This window comes from Macrosteles quadrilineatus, unplaced genomic scaffold (assembly GCF_028750875.1).
Source record: "Macrosteles quadrilineatus isolate MER2022 unplaced genomic scaffold, UCM_ALF_1.0 Scaffold_4__1_contigs__length_99947679, whole genome shotgun sequence".
Taxonomy (NCBI): domain Eukaryota; kingdom Metazoa; phylum Arthropoda; class Insecta; order Hemiptera; family Cicadellidae; genus Macrosteles; species Macrosteles quadrilineatus.
In genome coordinates, this window is record NW_026542597.1 from 16,155,934 (window position 1) to 16,177,834 (window position 21,901).

At 33.6% G+C, this 21,901-nt stretch overlaps 1 protein-coding gene across 7 annotated transcripts in view; it reads left to right on the top strand.

Annotated features, from left to right (window-relative positions):
• The window catches only part of LOC128993297 (TLD domain-containing protein 2-like), a 456,668-nt gene that overhangs the window by 343,823 nt on the left and 90,944 nt on the right, over positions 1 to 21,901 (top strand). For all 7 annotated transcript variants that reach the window (XM_054417094.1, XM_054417091.1, XM_054417095.1 and 4 more), the window contains one exon: positions 6,839 to 7,082. In XM_054417094.1, coding sequence (XP_054273069.1) covers positions 6,839 to 7,082 — 244 coding nt within the window. The remainder of the gene's footprint in view (positions 1 to 6,838; positions 7,083 to 21,901) is intronic.

Sequence of the window (21,901 nt, forward strand, 5' to 3'; positions counted from 1 at the left end):
AGACTTATGAAGTAGAAAACACCAGTAAATCACCGTGGAAAATAAAAGTTGGAAAGTTGAAGTGAGAGGTAATTCAAGACTGTGATAAATGTGTTTCTCTTTCTTTGTGTTATTCTCGTGTCAGTTTTATAAATGGCAAAGTTTCAATTAGTGGAAAAAGGCCGACTTGTATTCATGTGAAAAAGTTCTTTTACAGAGGCTGAAGACAAATTTGTTCTACTATCTCGAAATATTCTAGCTAGAAAACTTATTTAAGGAGTAAGATTGTTCACATAAACAAGTTTGTATGTGAACAATCTTACAAATTAAAATAAAAATAGCAAATTAAAATAATTTTAATTTGCTTAGATATATGATTTCCAATCCATGTCAAAATTATCTTGAACTTGTAACAAGGGAATGCACTTGTTTAGATCCAAGGTTAGGCACATTTATTATCTAGAATTTGTTAAAGGTTAATTTATAGGAAATTATGGTAAATGTGTGAGACTGTAAAAAATTTAATTTAGACCCTAGGCCTATCAAATTTATCTGATACTAATATTTTCCTATTAGCTCTTGAATATAAACTTAGTGGTTATTTCTGATGTATTTTTTCCTACGATTACCATTTTCTTCTCATCAAAAACAGAACCAAAATGTGAAAACCGAAAGTTAGATAAAAGTTAAAACCGTTTTAAACACATATAATTATTTTTAAGAAATTGGATTTCAATATTTTTACATTTTGATAAAATGTTACCTCTAATCCATTTTGTTTTAGTGATTCGTTCTATGTTTAGCGATGAGCCTCTGCTCATTTCCAAAGTAATGGTAACAAAGTAAAGGCTTTGGAAGCTGAGATAAAAAATTAAAACTGATTTCGTCTGCTCAGATTACCCGTAGTCCCTTGGGTGAAGCTTTGTCTTTTCCTGTTCGGACATTTATTGTTGAAACTCAATTTATTACCTTAGGGTGGGAGTTTAATACAGAAGGAAGTTAAATTATTCACCATATTACATTAAAGCAGTTACTAAATAATATTACCGAATAAATATGTGTTATAAATATTGATCGAACTTACATTATTATCATGTTCTGCCTGGTTAATTTTGAAGAAACACAAATGTTTAGGGATGTTAGTGTAATAGATGTTAAGTAGTCAAATTTGTCCAAAGGAAGTTTTAGTTTCCTTTGAAGAATTAAAGTGTTTGTCGAGCTTTAAGATTGGACACCCAAATGCAGCCTTGTTTGATGGTTACGGGCTAAAATCAATGTCCAATCAACCGTTTAGATTGTTTGATTGATTAGTTAATTAACTTTGGTGTTAAAGCAGGTTAGTTTGTGAGAAGAGGAGAGAAGGATGAGTGTACAAGATGATAACTTTATTATTGAGGGATATCAGCTGATTTTTTTTTATGTGGATGTCATCTATTTTGGATTGAGTGGAGGTAACTCGAAAAATTCATATTTTATTTAAAGTTGCAGTGAAATTTACTTTAATCTATAACTTTTGTGTCTGTGAAGGTCCGAATTGCAATCACTGGAGCTAATGTTTAAAATGTAGTTCTGTTGAAACCCAGCAATGGTTGTTACTGCTTGATTCAAATTGTTTAAATGAACTAATTTATTTTACCAAACGATTTGACCATGATGGACAAAACATACTCCCTTAGTAGATTTGTCATCGGATCAGCAGCTGAAGACAAATTTATTGTTGGTTCCGTCCGAGGGCAATAAAAAAATAAAATCATAATTAATAAATTGTCTCCTAGTTAATCAAACAGTAAATTACAAATCATCAAATTGACCCTAAAATAATAGAAACAAAATTCAGTTTACACTATCCTGGACACGTAGAACCAGCTTCAAATTTTTAAATATTATGAGAAGTCGACTTGTGTTGGTTGGTCTATTCAACTAATTTGATATCTCTATATGTATAGCATGAAAACGATGAACAAGCAGTGCGTTTTCCAAGAATTTGAAAAAGTCCTTCTTATTGCTTATTTATGAAAATATCACGAATCCAACTTTTTGTGTTTCTAGGTGTTACAGTTTGGCCTTTGCTTCGATTCCACTTCCACTTTTATGTTTACAGAATAATGGATACCAAAATCATTTTGTTGTCAAACATAAAAGTTGTGAAATCTTGTTATTTTAACCACTCTCGCTTTATAAGTTTTTCTATAATTTTGGAATAAAATTTCCTAATTTCTTATAATATTCAACATTTTTGTGGTTTCTATATTGGCACTTTACGTTTTTTATACGGTCCAAACCCTGGATTTGTTCAACCTACCTTTGTGAGGTAATAATTGATAGCACAATAACAAATGGCATATAAGTCCAGAATCGGTTGGTATAGTTCAGAATCGAACCAGCAACCCTCATATTTAAAGGCCATCAATTGCCTACCCAGATAATAGATTTCCCCAGTTTTCTTATGACAAATTGTTTTCCTCTAATAACAAACTATGATTTTACAATGTTAACGTGTTCAAACTAACACACACAACCGATTAAACTCTGTCCAAATGTGTTCACGTTGTGTAAGGGTTCTACAAATGAGATGCACATTACGCATAACAAGTCCCAACTTGCCAGCTCGGGTCAGACGTAATTTGACAAGGCATTTTGTAAAACGTGTTATGCTCGAGTATGCTGATTTGCGTAGTTTCATGTGTGGCATAAGCCTTGTCGGTTTTACACTTATAAAATTTTTATTTTCTTCTTCTTTTCTCTCTTTCTTGGGTTTTATCATGGTTCTTTCCGTTTTACTTTTGGAGCTACAATTGAGTGGTTCAAGGGCACCACAAAAATTGGGAGGGGGGCACTTACCAGGGTTAAGGCGTTCAGAAAAAAGGGGGGTTTGAAAGTCCCCTATGGAAAATTTAAGATTAGGTACTTAGTTTTTAACATATTTTTTAGAAGATTTTGCGTACCAAAACCATTGTCGGTCATATATTTTCCAACATCTGACCACAGCTATTTTTTTTGTAATTTCACTGCTCCAGGAGAGGGCTTGGCCTCCTTACTCCTCTCTGATGGCGCTTACAGAGGTTACCGATTCAATCCTGAGAATATACAGTAGTTTTTGATGATTTTGAACCGAACCAGCTGTCCTTGGTCTTTAGACTTTTTAATAAACAGTCCTGGCTCGAAAAAGGTAATAAGCTACACAAATCATATTGCTTTATTTCACCCTCATCCTTCACTCATTTGGGGTTAAATTATGCCCAGTTGGGTTCTAATCTCAATTGGTAATGAGATGGTTTGCAGAGTGACTTTTTGAATTGTAGCGTTTACTTATTATTCTCAATAATAATTGGATAATTATTGTTTGATCAGAAAGGCAATGGGTATGGAAAGAGAAAGCATATAAGAAAAGAAGACGGTAAATATTACATAAATTGATTATTCCGTTTTAAAACTGTTATCTTAATAGTAACCTACCTAGGCTAGAACTAAACATTTAAATTTTATTTTATAAAAGTTAAAAGTTTCTATTTATATTACTCAAGATAGACGATTTAATTCTTTTCTTGAAACAACAAATTGCATCCATCACAATTAAGTAAAAAGCAATGAGAAGAAACTTTGGATTAATTTAAAGTAACGAAGTACGAAAGTTGAGACGTTCTTTATAATTTGAAGAGACAAAAGCTTTCTTTGGTACAGATTTTATCCTTTGTTTTTATTGTTGTTTATCTCTTAGTTTTCCAGTAATTTTTATGCATCTAGTATTGTCTACTCTTTGCCCTTTGGTTAGTTACTGAAAATTATACAGTTAAAAAAATTTATATGTATATAAAAATGTATATGCTGTAAATATGTGATTAAATTGAATTGGTGAATACCATATTCTAAACTAATATCCTAGGCTATAAACATTTATTTGGCTTTCCGATTAAAATTATTAGTTTCCAAAAGCAAAAATTTCAACCACATTTTTTCAAAGTATGCAATCTTTTCTTTTTATATCAGGACCAAGATTTGTACCCATTCAAATTATAATTAATTTTGAGTACCGTAATTTATAAAAATAGTATCTCATAACTGTGTAGTACTTAACTTTGACAATGATGATAGAATGAAGATTTCACACTATTGAAATACATAATAATAATTATTATTATTATTTAGCAACCACGGTGAAAAGTAGTTTTTTTATGAGGGGCATCATTTTTTAATGAAAACTGCTTTTACTTAAAGAGAATGTAATGTATGGAATGAAAGGCTTAATAGCATTCTTTCTGTTAAAATTCTTGCACATTCTTGCTGAAAGCATAAGCATACAGAATGACCTCATAAAATGTGAATACTGTTCATGACCGTCAAGATAACTTAAGAAGGCTTGGATTCATTTGATAAGATTTATTCCTCACAATATATATACAGGGTGTTTCAGAATTTGTGTCGGATATTTTAGGGTATTGTTCCCTGGGTAAGAAACAAATCCAAATATCATATTTAAATTGATCGGAAGTCCTTAGCTACTCACACAGCCGCCATTTTGTTTTTTTCGCATGTTTTCTAAAAAATGGTAAGAGATACGAAATTGAAACTTTGCAAAAACATTTATGATAACTAGACAAAGCTACAAAAAAATTATGAAAATTTTTAAAATTCATAAAACAAAATGGCGGCCATTTAAAATTTTGTTTCTTAAATTACTCAAAAACCGTTGAGTTTACAAAAAATTTACAAGAATAACTTTTTTAAGATAATCTAAATACAAATCGATTGAAACCTTAATCTTTAAGATTGGATGAATATTAACTGAGATATGGCAGCTTTAGTAATACGTGACCGCTGGAGGTTAGATGTAGTGCATTTAAAAAATTAGGGCGTTTAGTGTGAATTTTAAAAACAGTAAATAGGTGTGCAATTTTTAAGCCATCCTGAGCTGAGCGGACTGACCGGACGTAGTGTGTGGGAAAACTGCCGGACCTGAGCGGTCTGACCTGATCTGCCTGAGCTGGTCTGCCGTAGTGTGCGACAAGCCTTAGGCTGCATGCCTCGGCATGCACTACATCTAACCTCCAGCGGTCACGTATTACTTAAGCTGCCATATCTCAGTTAACATTCTTCTAATCTTAAAGATTAAGGTTTCAATCGATTTGTAATTAAATTGTCTTAAAAAAGTTATTCTTGTAAACTTTTTGTAAACTCAACGGTTTTTGAGTAATTTAAGAAACAAAATTTTAAATGGCCGCCATTTTGTTTTATGAATCTTAAAAATGTTCATAATTTTTTTGTAGCTTTGTCTAGTTATCATAAATGTTTTTGCAAGGTTACAATTTCGTATCTCTTACCATTTTTGTAGAAAACAATTAATAAGCGAAAAAACAAAATGGCGGCTGTGTGAGTAACTAAGGACTTCCGGTCAATCTAAATATGATATTTGTATTTGTTTCTTACCCAGGAACAATACCCTAAAATATCCGACACGAATTCTGAAACACCCTGTATATGCTGAAATAAACTGTTTTATATTTATTTTATTTTGTTCTACTCTTGCGTTTCAACTCCAGAGCACTAAGAAGTGACAACAGTTGAGAGCATTTTGATCCGAGGCAGTCATTTCCTAATGCGTGGGGGTGCAGATAGGAAGGGGGGATGCAAGGTTATTTGACAAAGTGCAAGCACTGCTAAATGTTTCTTCGTGTTTAGTTTTATTTTTTTATAATTTCAGCTTTTTTACCAAGTGTAATACAAAGACTGTGTGTATTGCATTTATTTGGATATTTTTTAATATTTTTTGTACAAAATATTTTTACGTATTTTATTTTCTGTTTGGACAGCTAGCAAATTTATGAAATTATTTTCAATTTTTGTTTAGAAAACAGACAAAACCTTGATTTTAATACTACTTTGTGTTAGTTTGATACTTTATTATGTATATAATTAATTGATTTAATTTATATACAAACCTGATTTATGCTATGAATAAATTATAAATAGATTTTTAAACACAAACATATCACTATCAAAGCCAAAAACAAATAAAAAAACACAAGATCTCTAATGCAATATCAGTTTATTTTTATATTTTTCTTTGCATATCCGTTTTTTCTGGTTTATTTTTGTTCTTAATACAATTTACAACAGTGCAGTCCTTGTGTACCAAATGTAAATATTTTTGTTACTTTTAGGGTGGTAAAAAATAGTTTTTGAGAAATTATTTGGTTTCAATGTTTACTATTAATAAGATCCATTTGAGTTGAATTGATGCAGGATAAGTGACAGAAAGATGGATGACCTATGCTTTGTTACTGACTGATCAGCTGTTCCTTCAGCTATTACTATTTCTTTAAAGCCCAATGAAAAAGGACAGTGAGTGAGCTTGGTCCAGCTTAGAACTGTAGACCTCAGGATCAAACCTTCATCCTTTTATTGTCAGACGAGTATAATTACTCAGCTATCCAGCTAAATTTGGAATATACCACAGAGAAGTAAGGTGAGGAAAAATGCAATGGTACACTTGAGTGGTGTCTAGCACTAGCCGCTAGACACCACTAGCCACACCACGCACTAGTTGCTAGTGTCTAGCAAAAAGCCCAACACTATCCTCTAACCCCATGTACTACAATGCTCACGGTGGAGGAAAACCATGTCTCCTGTGTCCGCACAGTGCTCTACTCTTGGCTTGGACACTCCTTGTTTGTCATAAGTATATTTCCGACACAATAAATTAGTGATCAAAAACACCATTGTCTCATAAGCAAGTTTCCTCTATACTGTACCTTACTTCCCTGTTGTTATAAGCATATCTAAAATTATGACCATGTACGATATAATTTCCAAAATCAAACCTTTTTTTTATCACAAAAGTAAAACTCAACTTTGTTTGCAGGTCGAGCCAAATGACACCTTGGCATCGGTTGCGGCCCATTTTGACATCACGCCCTCCGAGTTGGCCATCCTGAACCGGTTGCCGTCCCGGACTGTGTTCCCAGGACAAGTCATCCGGGTTCCGGACAAGCGGCGACGCGACCAGGACTCCGAGGATAAGGAGAACAAACAGGACAACCCGGAGTCGGACAAGGGCGATGACAAAGAGAAAGATGACAAGAGTGAAGTGTGCGATGAGGAAATGGGTGAGTTGAAATTATCTTTTTTAATTATTTTGTAATAACACTTTGTTAAAAGTCCTTGTGAAAGTTTTGTAAACATGAATGCACTATAGTGAAACAACGTAATTGTTGCACTAGCACTAGCACATTTAAGTCAGACTATAGTGGTTCCCACATGATGTCTGAACCAAACTACACCGCTAACGGTTTAGTGTTAGGTAAAAGTCATACTTATACATCCTGTTTATCAGATTTGGATCACATGGTAAGTGCATCTAATCTGGAGATGAAAATTTTATTGTTACTTAAAATTGAGCACAATTTATAAATATCAGTTGATAGTGCAATGGGCTATGAGTTCATGGTAGTAATGTTGTGGGTTCATACCCTAATTGTCACCACTTTATCAGTAGGTTCATCCCTTTACCGTACCAGCTCATCCCATGCCTTGCTTGTTATGTTCCACAAAGTGGCCAGGGGCCCAGGTAGTTGGGCGAATTGTGGATATTCATAGGCATGCACTGTGGATGCGATACTCCCTGGTGTGGATTAACGTCCGCACGGATGAGTACTACGACTATCCGCAGTGCTATCCTGATAATTAGACCAATTCGTATATACCAAGGGAAAAAAAGTGGTTCGGATTCCACTATAAACTGTAGGTCCCTTGGTCTCCATTAGCTGTATGGGCTATTAATTAACAGCTGTGTCTAAGGAATATGTCGGCGATCGTGCCACTCATTCTACACTCATCTCCATTCCTACTTGTCTTAAAATACCTACTTTGTATGGTCGCCATTTCAAAGAAAAGTATTAAGTATTAAATGATTAATTGATGCCACTAACCACTTTAGCTTTCCCCCCTACACATACTATATGCAGAAAGTATTATTTAAAAATTTGTTGGTCCCCCTGAACCCAAAAAGTGTTTTTGAAGCCTGTGAATGTTTGTAATGTAGGTACAGAGAAACAGTTTACACCTGTGGTCCGAGTTATATGAAATTTGGTATGAGAGTACCAATATGGTATCTCCAGGCGTTTTTTTTTTTATTTTTTTAAAGTGATTTTTTATGTTGGTTTTTCCATAAAATGACAGAAAAAATTTATTTTGTACAAAATCGGCTTCAAAGATTTTTATAAAGATTTTGTATGTTATGGTTCTTTTAACTCTGAACAGATCTGAACAAACAACCAGTACAAAAAAACATTCAGTTATAAAAAGCTATTGCACATGCGATTTTCCCCATAGAATATAAATATCAGTTTGCTAATAGTTTTTATTTTACAAAATCATTATCTTTGTCATAGTTATATTGTTCATTCTGATTATCCTTCCCCTTATATGCCTTAAACTCACCATTGCCTTGTTGTTAAAGAATTATCACTGTATATTGAATTGTTGTGGATTTTGTTCATCTATATATTTATTTAAAATCCAATTTATGCCGTTTGTCGGTTGTTGTCTGTCCTATGTTTGTTTGTCCTTTATGTGTTACTAAACTGGCCATCCGATCTTGATGAATTTTTGGGAAGTTATTCTATACACCCCCAAAAAGGTTTCTATACCATTCCCCTTCTTAAACTGCCTTGGAGCTCTGCCCCAGTGGCTCTAAAGTATCCCATGTTTACATTATGGGTATTCATTAAAAAAAAATCAAACAATATTTACAGCTGTTTCAAATAAACCAACAATTTGGATTCTATCAATGAATACATGGTTGTATGATGTTCCATGGGAAAAGATACAAGCTTTAATAATAGAGTGCAGTCACTATTCCCCGTTGCAAAGCACGAGTACAGCAGCTAGTAATACATAATAATTCTTACAAAAAATTTGAACGATTTTAGAAGTTCCAGTTGCAATAGTAGGTACCATTAGTTATAATAACTTACCAGTACAATAGCATAATAACTCAGTATAACTCACCAAAGACTCAACAAAAAGACAGAGCCACAATGTGCATAAAGAGAACTGATTACATTCTGTTCTAGATAGTACTGAAAACCACCACTTCATTTTAATAATGAAGGTAGTTTGACAACAAACTGTAAAAGTATTCTCTTAATAAATCAGATTTATATTTCAACCTAGTTTGCTCCAAACGTAAAAATAGGTTAATTGGCTTTGCGGTAAAAAGCAATTAGTCTCTTTTGTAATTAGTGAAGTAATCGCTTTTTCTAAAGTTTATTTCTTAGTGCTTGATGATAAGATACCAGCGAAACTTGTAATTATATTTGTAGGGTATTTACCTCTGTTATAGAAAATAAGCTATTTAGTCGTTGCATTTTAGTTAACTGCTTTGAAATCAGCCTAATGAAATGTAAAATATTTTATTTTATTTTTATTATTCGCTATTGCTTAGAATAATTTTTAAAATCGATAATCAATAACTTAATTATTGTATCAAACTATGAGCTTTTTTTTATTATATGGTACAGTACATTTATTTCAACAGTATTGTTATATATGCCCTTTCTATTGAGCTTTAGTTTATACAGCCAAGTCCTGCTCAGTGAGGGTTGGGGAGGATTTGTGGTAATGTCAGTATAAAGAAATTTAACTTTGAAATACACTCTAAACCCAACAATGTATTAGTTGTTCCTCGTAACAAAAAATTTTAAAAATAACCCAACCGCCGCAAACCTGCAGACTAAGCAAATTTTAATCTGTCCGGTTGGATTTTTACTAAAAATATTACAATAGATAATTTATTTATTCCCAATGTACATTATGTTTAAAAAGACTTAGGTTTGCTGCAACGGAGAGATAAAAAGTGTTTTTGAGATCCAATGTCAATAGGATAGGATAAAATAAATAAATTTGATTAAAATATCTTATTAGTACGAGAGAGAAAAGAGGATGTTGGGTTGTATATTTGTATATATATTTGACAGTCATAAACTCAGACACCGCTGGACCGATGGCCACGAAACTTGATACATACATGTAGAATTTCATGGAATAGGTTTATACACCATCAATTTTGTGATAACTTTTAGGGCTTAGCCCTGGGACAACCTTAAAAATGTAATTAAAATATATCCATATACGAGCTAACTAGAAGAGTTTAGTTTTTCTCCACAAGAATAACATAGTCATTTTAAATGTATAGTTTCTTTGAAATTTTCTCTGTAACTTTTAATCGTACAACAATGCTTCAATATACAATTTTTTGTTTTACTAAATTGCTGCAGTAAAAATTGGGGGCATTTCCTCCATAAGGGTAAAAATGTTAAAAAACAAATATTTTAAAGGTTTGAAAACCTCATTAACACATTGTTCATATTACCCGAACCTGCTGGTTTGCAAAATCAATCAATTTTATCCAGCTCTACATATTAATGCCGAATGTAACCCTTTGCGGTCGAATGGCGAGTATAGGTCGCCGCCCGCCATTTTGCCGACTGCTCAAAAATGGCAACCTACAAGGACCCAAAAAAAAAAAAAATCAAAAATCAAAAAGTTATTTTTTTTTTGTCGAATGGAGAGTATAGGTTGCTGGGCACCATTTTCCTGACTGCTTGAATGGCAAGCTAAATTCGCCGGAAAATGTGGAAAAAATTCGACCAAAATAAGGCCAAAATTACTCTTTGTGGTCACGGACACCATGTATAAATTTGAACGGAAGTGCTTTAGACTCTTGGGACATCGAAATGAAATAGTAAATCTTTCCCAGGTCTCTCCATGACTTCTACGGTTATAGCTTCTTCCCCTGGGAAAATTCACCTATTAATAACCACCCTAGTTGTTTCTGTTGCAATGCGCAAAAAGTTGCATACATTTTGTATCCATTAAGCTGTACTTGTACCCTGAGCATCATTTGTCTCCGTCAGGGTGGTTAACGTTACATTCTGACGTCCCCCCCTCCCCCCACTGACCCAGTTCACGACTATTGGCTGGCCGTTATATATTGCCGGCTCTATACCATGAGTATTATGTTCAATGATAAGTTATAGTGCGAAATGAAGTATTATTCTGGGAAGATAATTTTGTGAGGATTATACTTTGTTTATAAAACTCAGGTGGTAGTATATCTCCTTCACTTCTATATTTCAAACAATAGCTCAACAGCTGTTGTCAAAACTTCAATCAGCTGCAATATATGTATTAAATAAATAAGTAGTGGGGGAACTTCTCCTAAAGCCAGCTAAATTTTGTGAACAATTGGTGAAATTCCATAAAGGGGTATAAGGGAATCATGTTAGTGTTTTCAATTGGGTTATGTTAAATTTTCTTATGGGTTTTAATGGAGTCCCCTTTTCAGGATTATTCATAATAAAATATATGTTTTCAAACACATTTAATCAGTTAATATGAAGTTAAACGCTCTTTGAAAATATATAGGCCTAATGATTAAATTGAATAAAAATATAAAGCTATGAAACACAAATAAAAGGTCGACATGCTTCAGTAAAAATTTGCAAGAACCCAAACACCTGTGTTGGATGTCCACCCCACCCCCTCACCATTCCACCCAATGCAACATAACTTCTATGGGGGTGTAAGATCTGCCACTTTCTGCCTTCTGTCAAAGACCCAACTGAAGTGTTTTTGTGCCACATTCCTAGATTATATCTTTGATGCTTTTACTATAGTTCACCTGTTTGACATTATGACCTAATGTGAGGAGATCAAGAAGGACATACAGTGAAAGAACGCATTATTGTTTATATTGGCTCAAGCTGCAAATTTGAGGGAATACTCTTTAAATTGTTTCTTCACTGTAACACTATTCGGTCTTGAGAAAAAAGATTATCTGTTTGTACTACATCGAATGTTTTAGGTTGATTTTCATTCAAAGTCAATTGATTAATGCCACAAACTAATAAAATATAACACCCAATGTTTAAAATTCTACTACAAACTTCTATCATGCTGCAAATTAAAATTTGATTAACTAGCCTTAATATTTCTTTATCGTCTTGCTAGGTTTAATTCATGCAACAGAAAATCCGAGATCGGTTAAGATCACTATCAGTAAATTGAGCATAGGCAATCCCTACTTTTTCATTCTACAGTGATACAGTAGTTAAAAGATTATAGTCTTAGTTAAAAGATTATGGTCCTAATCTAAAGTTTGCAGTGTTGGCACATTTTTAATCTCTAAAGCCACTTGAAATTATAATAAAAATGCTGGGTCAGTCTTTAGCCAATCAATGCTGCCAACCGCACGCACCTCTCAAGTTGAAGAGCCTCTTGAGTCCACGTTTTGGCAACACTGCCACATAAAACAAAGCATCAAGTCGTATAGCCCAGGGACTCGTTAGCCTGCCTTTAAACTGCGGCCTTGGTTACAAATCAATATATGTTGCTCTCACTGTTGCAACTGTGAGCTTGTGAATAACGCTAACTATTTGTTGATTTTCTGCATACTTTTCAAGTATGAAAAATGTTTAAAAAATTTTTAAGTTTAAGGTACGGTACGTTAATCTTTTTTATTGCATTGATACAGAGGCTGTTGCAATGTGAGAACAAAGTTTCATTGATAAGAAAAGTGTTTGTCTTTCAGAAATCTCCATAAAAATCCATTGAGAATTTGTTTTAGGTTAAAAGCCTCTTCATATCCTAATTCACCTCAAAAGCATGTGCGAGGAACCATTGACTGGTACTCAAGTAGACATCCGATCTATTTGGACCAGCTAAGTTAAGTTTTTTTACAATGGCTCACTCTTGCAGTTTTCTACAATCAAAAACTCTATTGTTGTATACAGTTATAATTTCAATATAAACATAAAACGTCAATTAAACAAATTTATTGGAATTGGAAGAATTAACTTTCCTGAGAACTTTTTTGGGACATCGAACATTTTTATGACAACTGGTGACCCTCCTGGATAACTGCTGCATGTATGGCAAACCCTTCACCAAAATATATTTTGTAAAATCACAAAAAAAATTTTAAAATACTTTTGATCTAAATTTTAATGTTTTAATAAAATACTTCTTAAAACACCATTAACAATTTCATACAAATGAGTGACAACATAAAAACTAATGTTTTGATCTCAATATAACATTAGCACGCTCATACACTTAACTTCCGTGAGTGTGGAGAATTAGTGCACATACGAGGGCAAACTTTTAACACCAACACTTGCCAAGTCCGTACCTGGGAATAACAACAGTGTAGAGTTGTAGAGTTTGAGTTAAGCGTCTCATTAACAGGAAATTAATTCAAGCTCAACTCCATTGTGTGTGTTAACTCACTAGCTAAGCTTTGAGTTTAGACAGTTGGTGTAAATGTCCCTGTTAATCTTTTAATAAGGTTTTGGATAAATTTTGATTGATACTGTTGCTTGTATTAGCATTTTCTGTAGCATTTTTCAATGGTGTGAGTAGCTGTCATGCTTGTTCAATAAAAAACCCGTAACAATTTGAGAAATTTTACAAATTTTAGAAGTAGGGCGATTTTTGAAGGTGAAAGAGTGTGATTTTTGGAAAACACTCAAGAGTGTTTTGTTGAAAATTTAATTCCTGAAAAATCATGCAAAGGATAATACAGTCAAGTTCACAGTTTTTGATTTTCCTAAAACGTTCTCATACCTTTTTTATATGTCCTTTAACATTTTTATTTTGTTCAAGTTGTAATACTGACATTGATTCATTGGAGTATAATAAAGTAAAACACATAGCTGTGCTACTGAAGGTTTTATTCACTTAGCGCTTCATTGTTATTTACTGTAAAAGCTGCAATATTCGCTTCGTCACAACAAACTAAGCCAGGTACAGTTCCCTATAAAATTTATCGCAGCTGTAAATTTAAGTCTCGTGAGTTAGTGTCGTCAACACTGACAAGATTTGTTTTCTAACTGTACAAAAGTTATTAACTTCTGTTGAGTTTAATTTATGAAATCTTTTTACTAAATTTTTTAGAGGGAAGTTTTGAAAAAAATTGTCTGCTTAGCTTCCCACAAGTACCTTTGAATATTAATAGAAACAGATATTTCATGGATCCCCATATTAAAGTTTTTGCCAGTTTTAAAATAAAAATTGGCGTGGTTAAATGAAGCAACTGACAGATTGCGCTGATATAAATTACATATTTTTGTGTAATATGAAGACTTTACAGCCAAGGAAAACTGGTAAGATGACTTGTTGTCTTTTATATCACATCTACTTCTCTCAATAAACAAAAATGCAAAACATTAAAATATAATTTAGACTCAAGCGCACTCTGGCTTATTCAAATATGTTTGTTTTTAATTGAAAATTTGCAGCAACTAGTTCATATAGATGGGATGTTCACTTCAGTATTTAAAAGTCAATGTGCACTAATAGTACGCAGCTATTACTACTTACTCATTGTACTTGTACTTATTACTCATTGTGGTATGATCTAGGTCCTGGATTGGTGTAATTGATTATTTTAGGTTCTCCAGAAGCAACAAACGCTATTCATTAAAGTTTTACACATGTGTTGCTAGCCAAGTGGTTAGCGTCTCATACTTCGGTGCGAGAGGGATGGGTTCAATCCCCGACACATCCTAAACTAAAAAAAGTGTTTGGTCCCAAACACAACAATTTCTTTCACTCGAAGCTGGGATTTGAACCTTCAATCTTTGGTGTGGCCTTTAACTACTCGGCCATTATGTCAAAATTTATATATATATATATATAGATTACAGCCCTCTTAAAAATTTTAAATTACTCTTACTTTATCATAATAATCACGCTTGCAAATCATCTTCACACGAATCCCTATCAGATCAGAACATCAGAAGGCAGACGACAGATACAGCAGTGACAGGGTAGGTGAGGTGTTGTAATTGTCCCCCAGGGTGTGAGCTCGTCTAGGGGGTGAGGGAGGCAAGTCTTTCATTCAGATATTATTCAGGTCAACTTCATGCCAGAGTGTTATAAAAGGATGAAGTTACCCCGTGTTTTCTCAGGAAAATGTACTTTGAGTACTTCTCAGGGGGTTGCAATAGTTTTATCAAGGTTGACAAGTTTTGGAAAGTTAAATTTCAAATCAATTTTTAAGTTTTTAATTTTTGTTGCTATTTGGGGTCCTATCGCCTCTTAGGGTTCAGAAGATTGTGAAGATTATTTTGTAATTTTTAAAACACCTGGTGAATCTTATGTACTGGTTTAAATTATGTGAAGGATTAAACAAATTTGTTTAGGATTTGTAATCAGAATAGTAAAATTTGCTTTGGGTATTTAAGTCGATACGGGGAAAATAACTTACGGTTATTTACAATAAATTATTGATCCTTCCGTTTAGCAAATTTGGTTTCAGAAAGAAAAGTGGTATTTTACAAAATTACATTCTGTGGGTGTCTCAATTGTACTATTTCTTTTATTTATAGGCAAAATCAGTAATATGGAATGACTACTTTATGATAATGTGAGTTGAGTCTCTATGTCCAACTCTAAACAGAGCTACAAAGTGGTGGGGTTAATTTAAAAATATTTCATGATGTGGATATTTCATTTGGAAAAATATATAAAAATGAATATCTAAATCTAAATTTTGGAGGAAATACTTATTCTTGTTCGCTAAAAAGTCAAATTCATAAACAATATTTTCACAAGGTAAACTAGTTTTTATACTGCAATGTCACTAGTAGTAAATTTAACACCGTGCTTACGCAATCGCTCGCCTTAATTAATTTCCGCTTTGTGGCAGCTCCCGTTTAACAACACTGTTTACGGCTTTTCCGCAAGTACTTTTTTTATGGATGCCAAAACAAGTGAGGGTTGCGTTAGCTAAACGCTTTGTTTAAAACTCTTGTTTTATGTATTTGCGGAATAGCACTCATTTAGTGGAGAGACATTTTATGCAGTGGTGTTGTTTTTTAAGCTTGCCTTTTTTAAGTGGGGTTTTTGGGATCGATTTGTGGAAGTCGGAAGGTTCTTGTATTTAAAGAGTGTATTTTAGGTGTAGTTTTATTATATCAATATGTTGTTTGAAAATATTAGAATAATAGAATCTGCATGTATAAATCTATTAACTAATAAAAATAAATAATTGAATTGTTTAAAATCTACAGTAAAAACTAAACAGGTACACCCCAACCATCGTTTATTCAAAAGTAAAATTAATACACAGTAATACAGCTTATCTAGGTAAAATCAAGATCTTTATTGGTTTATTTCAATAAGCTGTGTGTAAATTTCAAATCAATAAATTGTTATCAAACTATAAAGTGAGTAAATAGAGTTAATTTATACAAACTTCTTAGTATTCACTGGAAATATTTCTATTATGAATCTTTTGGCATTCAAGGGCCCAAGAATATTAAAAAGATGCGCTTACATGATAACTGGGTTTATGCCCTTCGTTCAAAATGTTAGTGCAGTTGGGTCAGTAATGTATGCATCCGCCTAAAACAAACACAAAGATAGACATAATATAACACATACTGTATATTATCTTTTAAAACTAGTTAAATTGAAAAATGAATATAGAATAAAGTAAGGTGCCATGTATAGCTTTATATGTTTCTTTAGACTGGTCCGATTATTAAAAGCTCAATGTTCAAGGTAATAGGTTAGCTCAATTTGAGCCATCAAAATCTTGTTAGGATCAAGTCAGCAATGTTTTGAACTCAAATTATCAGTGCTAGGCCAAGCACTATAACAACTCATTTACCCAGCTATATTAGACATACAGATCCCAAAATACTCACTACATGTAAAAGTGCTTGTTTAACTTAACATTCACTTAGCATTTTCAACTACAACTGTTGGTCAATTAGAACAGTTTCAAGCCTGTTTCCACTTGTAGTAGTTGGTAGACCTGAGACAGGTAGTGTGTATATCTGTCAACTGGTGTGACTGATAGCTTATCACAAGACTGTCTTAGTCACACTATGTTAGTGTCAGTACAATGTCGTGGGGTGTTCAACTGCCAGAAATATTTTCATTTACAAGCATCTATGATACTACGCAAGCATGGGCAAGCTGTAAGTAGTATTAGCCAATTTTATTGTAAAGAAGTATTTGTGTCTATTACTGTAGTCTGTCGGTAAAACCTTGGAGCAGGATATTGTACATTTGTGTAAGGAACACAAGAGTACAATACTTTATAAATTCTTGGATTTTGATGAAATTGGGACAAAACATCTTAACCAAATTATAGACTTGATTTAGAACTGGCTTAACCATACTATATGGGAAGAGTGGTGGGGTTGTACCCCATAAAATGTCATCCATGCAATACTTATCGTTCACTCATTTTCACTACAGAATATGGTTCGGCGTGATAATATTTCTCTATTTTTTTTTATTCCGAAAGATTTTGGAATCATTTTCTCACTGTTCAAATTAGCTTACACATACAAACGACTGCCAAAAATGCAAAACAAAGTATTTTGTCTCCATGTTCCTTAGGGGAAAATTGTTTGATGATGTTCTGTAATAGTACTTTACGCAATGATTGTGTAGGCCTAAGGATAGTGTTAACGACACGAGTAGAAAATATAATGTACGAATCTTAAAATCTGTACGAATCTTAAAATCTTCTACGAGTGTCGTGAACACTACTTACGTGAGTTGCGTACTACTTTACCTAAGTTTCATTTACTAAAAATCGCCACTCATAATTTCTAAGAGAGGTTATGTTTTTGTTTATAACCTTTCATTGCCACTGACAGTGATGCAACGAAACATTGAACCAAACACTAATTGCACCACTCAACAATTAAATTGGCCTGAACAGCTGATAGTTGAAGTTCAAATCATTACAATTTTAATTCTTCTCTATAAATCCTTGAACCTCATTGGTCCGTTACCCGTGTTGTTATGAGTAAAACTATGCTGTTATGAAAGTAAACAATGCTGTTTATGTGAAACTTTTCAATTCTAAGAACTGAACTGAAACGGCTACTTTAAAAAAATGGTCGTAGGTAAATGGTATTTTATTAATTGATCCGTACACCTATGTTTAAATAATATACGATTAAATGCTTTAACTAAGCTTAGAATATATACTGTACCTAATTCTGCAAAGGTTGAAGTTGACTATTAGGCATATCTTACTTGTACTAATAAAACAAACTAATTTCATATTAGCATATTAAAATGTTACCTTTGTACACGACCTGTTCACACAGTTTCAAATTAGGGTCGCAGAACTCGTTAGGGTCGCAATGGCGCAAAACTGCTTTCAAAAACATGAATAGAATTGTAATCCACTAGTAGAGCCATCCGCAACAAGGGCTCTCAGCGAATGGGGCCATTTAGTATTAACATGTGTGCATATGTGCATACTGAGCAGGCCGCTTCAACAGCGCGGTTAGCATGTCCAATTGAAATTGTTGGTGTTTTGTATATTTAATTGTGAAGGGTTTTCAATATCTGTCATCCATAAATGATTTTCAGTGTTTTTTGTTTCTGTTAAATGGTTAATAAAAAGCCAGTAGTTGTTTTGAGAATAAATGGGACTTCTTCAGTGTCAGATTTAGCTTAAAGATGTTGCCAAATATTTTTTATTATGAGTTGGCATTACCTATTTACATATGGTTTTACTCATAAATGTAATCGAAAAAATTAAGAAATTTGTCGTAAGTGAGAACTAATTTTCTCACTTTTCTCACTAATTTTAAACTATACGGTAGTCCTATTTAGAAAATTTGGTAATATGCACTTAAGTATTTGCACAAGATTTTTAAAATTAGTTTTCATTCTACTCTAAATTCAATGCTGATTCCAAAAATGACGTTCTTTTCTTACGGAAAACGACATAACCCCGAAAAACTACCAAAAAACCTTTTTTACGAAAACACTTCATGTGGATACGCAAATTAACCGGAATAACGAGCAGATCACGAATATAAAAGAATTATTTTGCTGGAATATTTGTAATTGCTTTAATTATTTCTATGGAGCTACGAAGTTAAATACGTTTGATTTGCGCATCCTAAAACAATAAAATATGTTACCACCAAAAACTAACATATTTGGCTCATTTTGTATAAAAATATTATAAATTAACTATTCGTTCAAATACATATTCAAAAATATTAACTATTCATTTTCAAATCAACTTTCGCTGAAGATTAGTCTATATCTACCTCACATTCCAAAATATATAATTTAAACTTAGAAAAAGATTAAATTCAAACATTTTATACATAAAATACATTTTAATCTTACTTCACTTTTAAAAATTAGATCACAATAGGCTATCGTCAAACATTGTAAATAGTTATTTGTGTAGACTGTTCATTTGGTATGTTTAAAACAGTTAATGCAATGTCTCGTTTCTTTATCCGTCTCTACTGACTCATTAGCTTCTCGTGACCTAAAACCACTGTAGATAATGTGAAGTTACGTTCGACAAGAAGTACATTACGCGATAAAAATCTCATTCCTAACTGTCAAACTTTATTTTAACCACATTTTCTTCAGATGTATCATGCAATCGATGATATATTTTCCATGTAGAAAATCCACTTAAAATAGTTCTTAGAATAAAGTTTTCCTTTTGATTCCAATCAATAACAAAACATACTCATACTGTAAAACATTTTCTATGGAAGATTATGAATTTTGTCTACTAAAAACTACATTTGAATCTTTCACAGCCTAGTTCACGCAATGTTTGTTTTGCACAAGTGTGTTTCAACGTCAGTTTGACGATTGCTCTGCAACTGTTTGAAACTTAATGTAGCAATTGGTTACAGTGAAATAGACTAGTTAGTAACTGTTCGGTACATTACCTCTTTTGATTGGTGACCCTTATTGTGTATTCAGCTGATTTTGTTAAATTAGCTGTGTTCAATTAGACCCTCTTTGTTTTACTCATGGATGACTGCAAGAAAAGATCTTTATTGTCCGTCAAGATTCTCAAACGTAAGCATCGAAAAATGCATTTAAAATTACTTTAACATTTACTTTTTACTACCTATTTTTAAATTTCATTGTCAGGTTTTTGTCTATTGGACAATCAAGATCCAACATTTTCCTTAGTAATGCTGTTACTGAAAATGAATGAATAAAATAACATATTGTGTAATTGTTAAAAATTCAACAGTGGTGTGGTGGTATTTTCTCTGAGTGAAAACACTTTTGGGCATTGCCTTTAGAGGTTACAGGAGTAACTGTTTTTGAAACACAATGTTTTTGCATCATGCAATAGTTACAGTAGTCGCAGCTAGTCTGGGCGCGCGGACCCTTGTGTACTAGCCGTGCTGAGAGTAACGGCTCGCTCACCCCCACAGCCTCGCTGAACAGCCCCAGAGAGCCGTGAGGGCCAGATGTTTTTGGAAAAGGGCAATAAACACTCCCCTCTACACCCCCCGCCCTAGCGCGGCCGCGCGCCCAGACTGGCTGTGACTACTGTACACTTAGCGGTTAAAAGTGTAGGCTCAGAACGGATACACTTAGTTTGAATGTATACCACTGTGGAAATCAAAGTGATTTGTGATTTGTTAAGAATTACTGTTCTGAAAATTTTTGTAATCCAAGTCTTGTCAAAGCTAAAAAACACACAAAATGGTACCGAAAAATGGTTTTATCTAGCTTAGAAATAGTGATGTGACATGTGGTAGTTTGAGTGTGCTGGATTAGTTTGGTCAGATCACTGAAAAATTGGAACATGGCCCCCCTCCCCCCGGATTAACATAGGCTTAAATACGGGCATAAGGAACCAAAATCGGGACAGTCCCGACAGAATCGGGACGGGTGGCAACCCTGCTTCATACTGTCACACTACTCATTGAGGAAATATGTTCTCTTTGTATTTAGTTCTTGTTCTTCACCTTGTAGGTAGAAGCACTGTAACATCTGTACATAACAACACAAATTATCTGGGTAGTGTTGATCTTTGGTGGTAAAATACCAGGGCTTACGCATATAATGTAAAAAAATGGAGTTAAAACACACAAGATCCCACACAAGCTATGAACCGTAGAAACATTATCGCTCTTAAAATAATTCTCAGATCAGTCCGATCAAGTTGAATATTGATAGTTGATCAAGGAAATTTTCCTACAATATCTTTAATCTGCGGATTACGTAGTGGGCTGGTTTTCCTATAAACTGAAAAAATGCTGAGATGTTTTCCTCTCTAAAGGTTAGTGATCCTTCTTACCTTGCTTTTACCTGCTTCAAAGGCCTGTGCTTGGAACATATAAACAAAGCGATGTTTGAGCCAATACAGCACTCATGCCTTGAGCCGTTGTTGACAGCTCACAACATCAATGCCTTAAGTGTGTCACACTGTAGACTTTACCTCTTACTAATAGTAAGGGTAACAACTACTGTATTATCACAATGGGTAATGCCACCTTTGACATGCTGTTAGAACATCGGCCTGGTACCGATACACACAGACGCAACTTTGGTCGCTTACTCCCAAGACTGGTCAAATCGGTCCTGAGGCGATGTTTTACATGTAGTCGTGCTAGGGATGTAACGTGAGCGCAACACGACTACAAGTCAACACTGCACAAGGCCCCTTACTCGTTGTTTGTTGATATGGAAGGCTGCGTTTTGACTGCAGAGATGTTGAGTGGAGGCGCTGCACCTGGCACAAGCAATTCTGATGCAAGTGAGCTGGATTCAGTTGTGATTCATGTTCTTTTTTCATGTTATCAAATCCATTTTATGAGCTGACCTTTTGTATCACTTTCAAGAATAAAAATGACAAACGTGCTCACTTTAAATTTTTACGTTGTTTCTGCTTGTGAAAAAGAAGGAGTAATAACTACTTGTCTACCTGCATTAACCTTTTGGTTGCAACTACAGTCGTCAAAGTTCTCAAGCCTCGGGAGAAGGGAACCAGAATCGCTTCCGTGTACCGACCCTAATAGTCGACAAAGTGATCACATGCGCCATAGGAAAATATTTCTATTCAAACATTTATATTTTTTTTAACTATATAGTGGTTTAAATT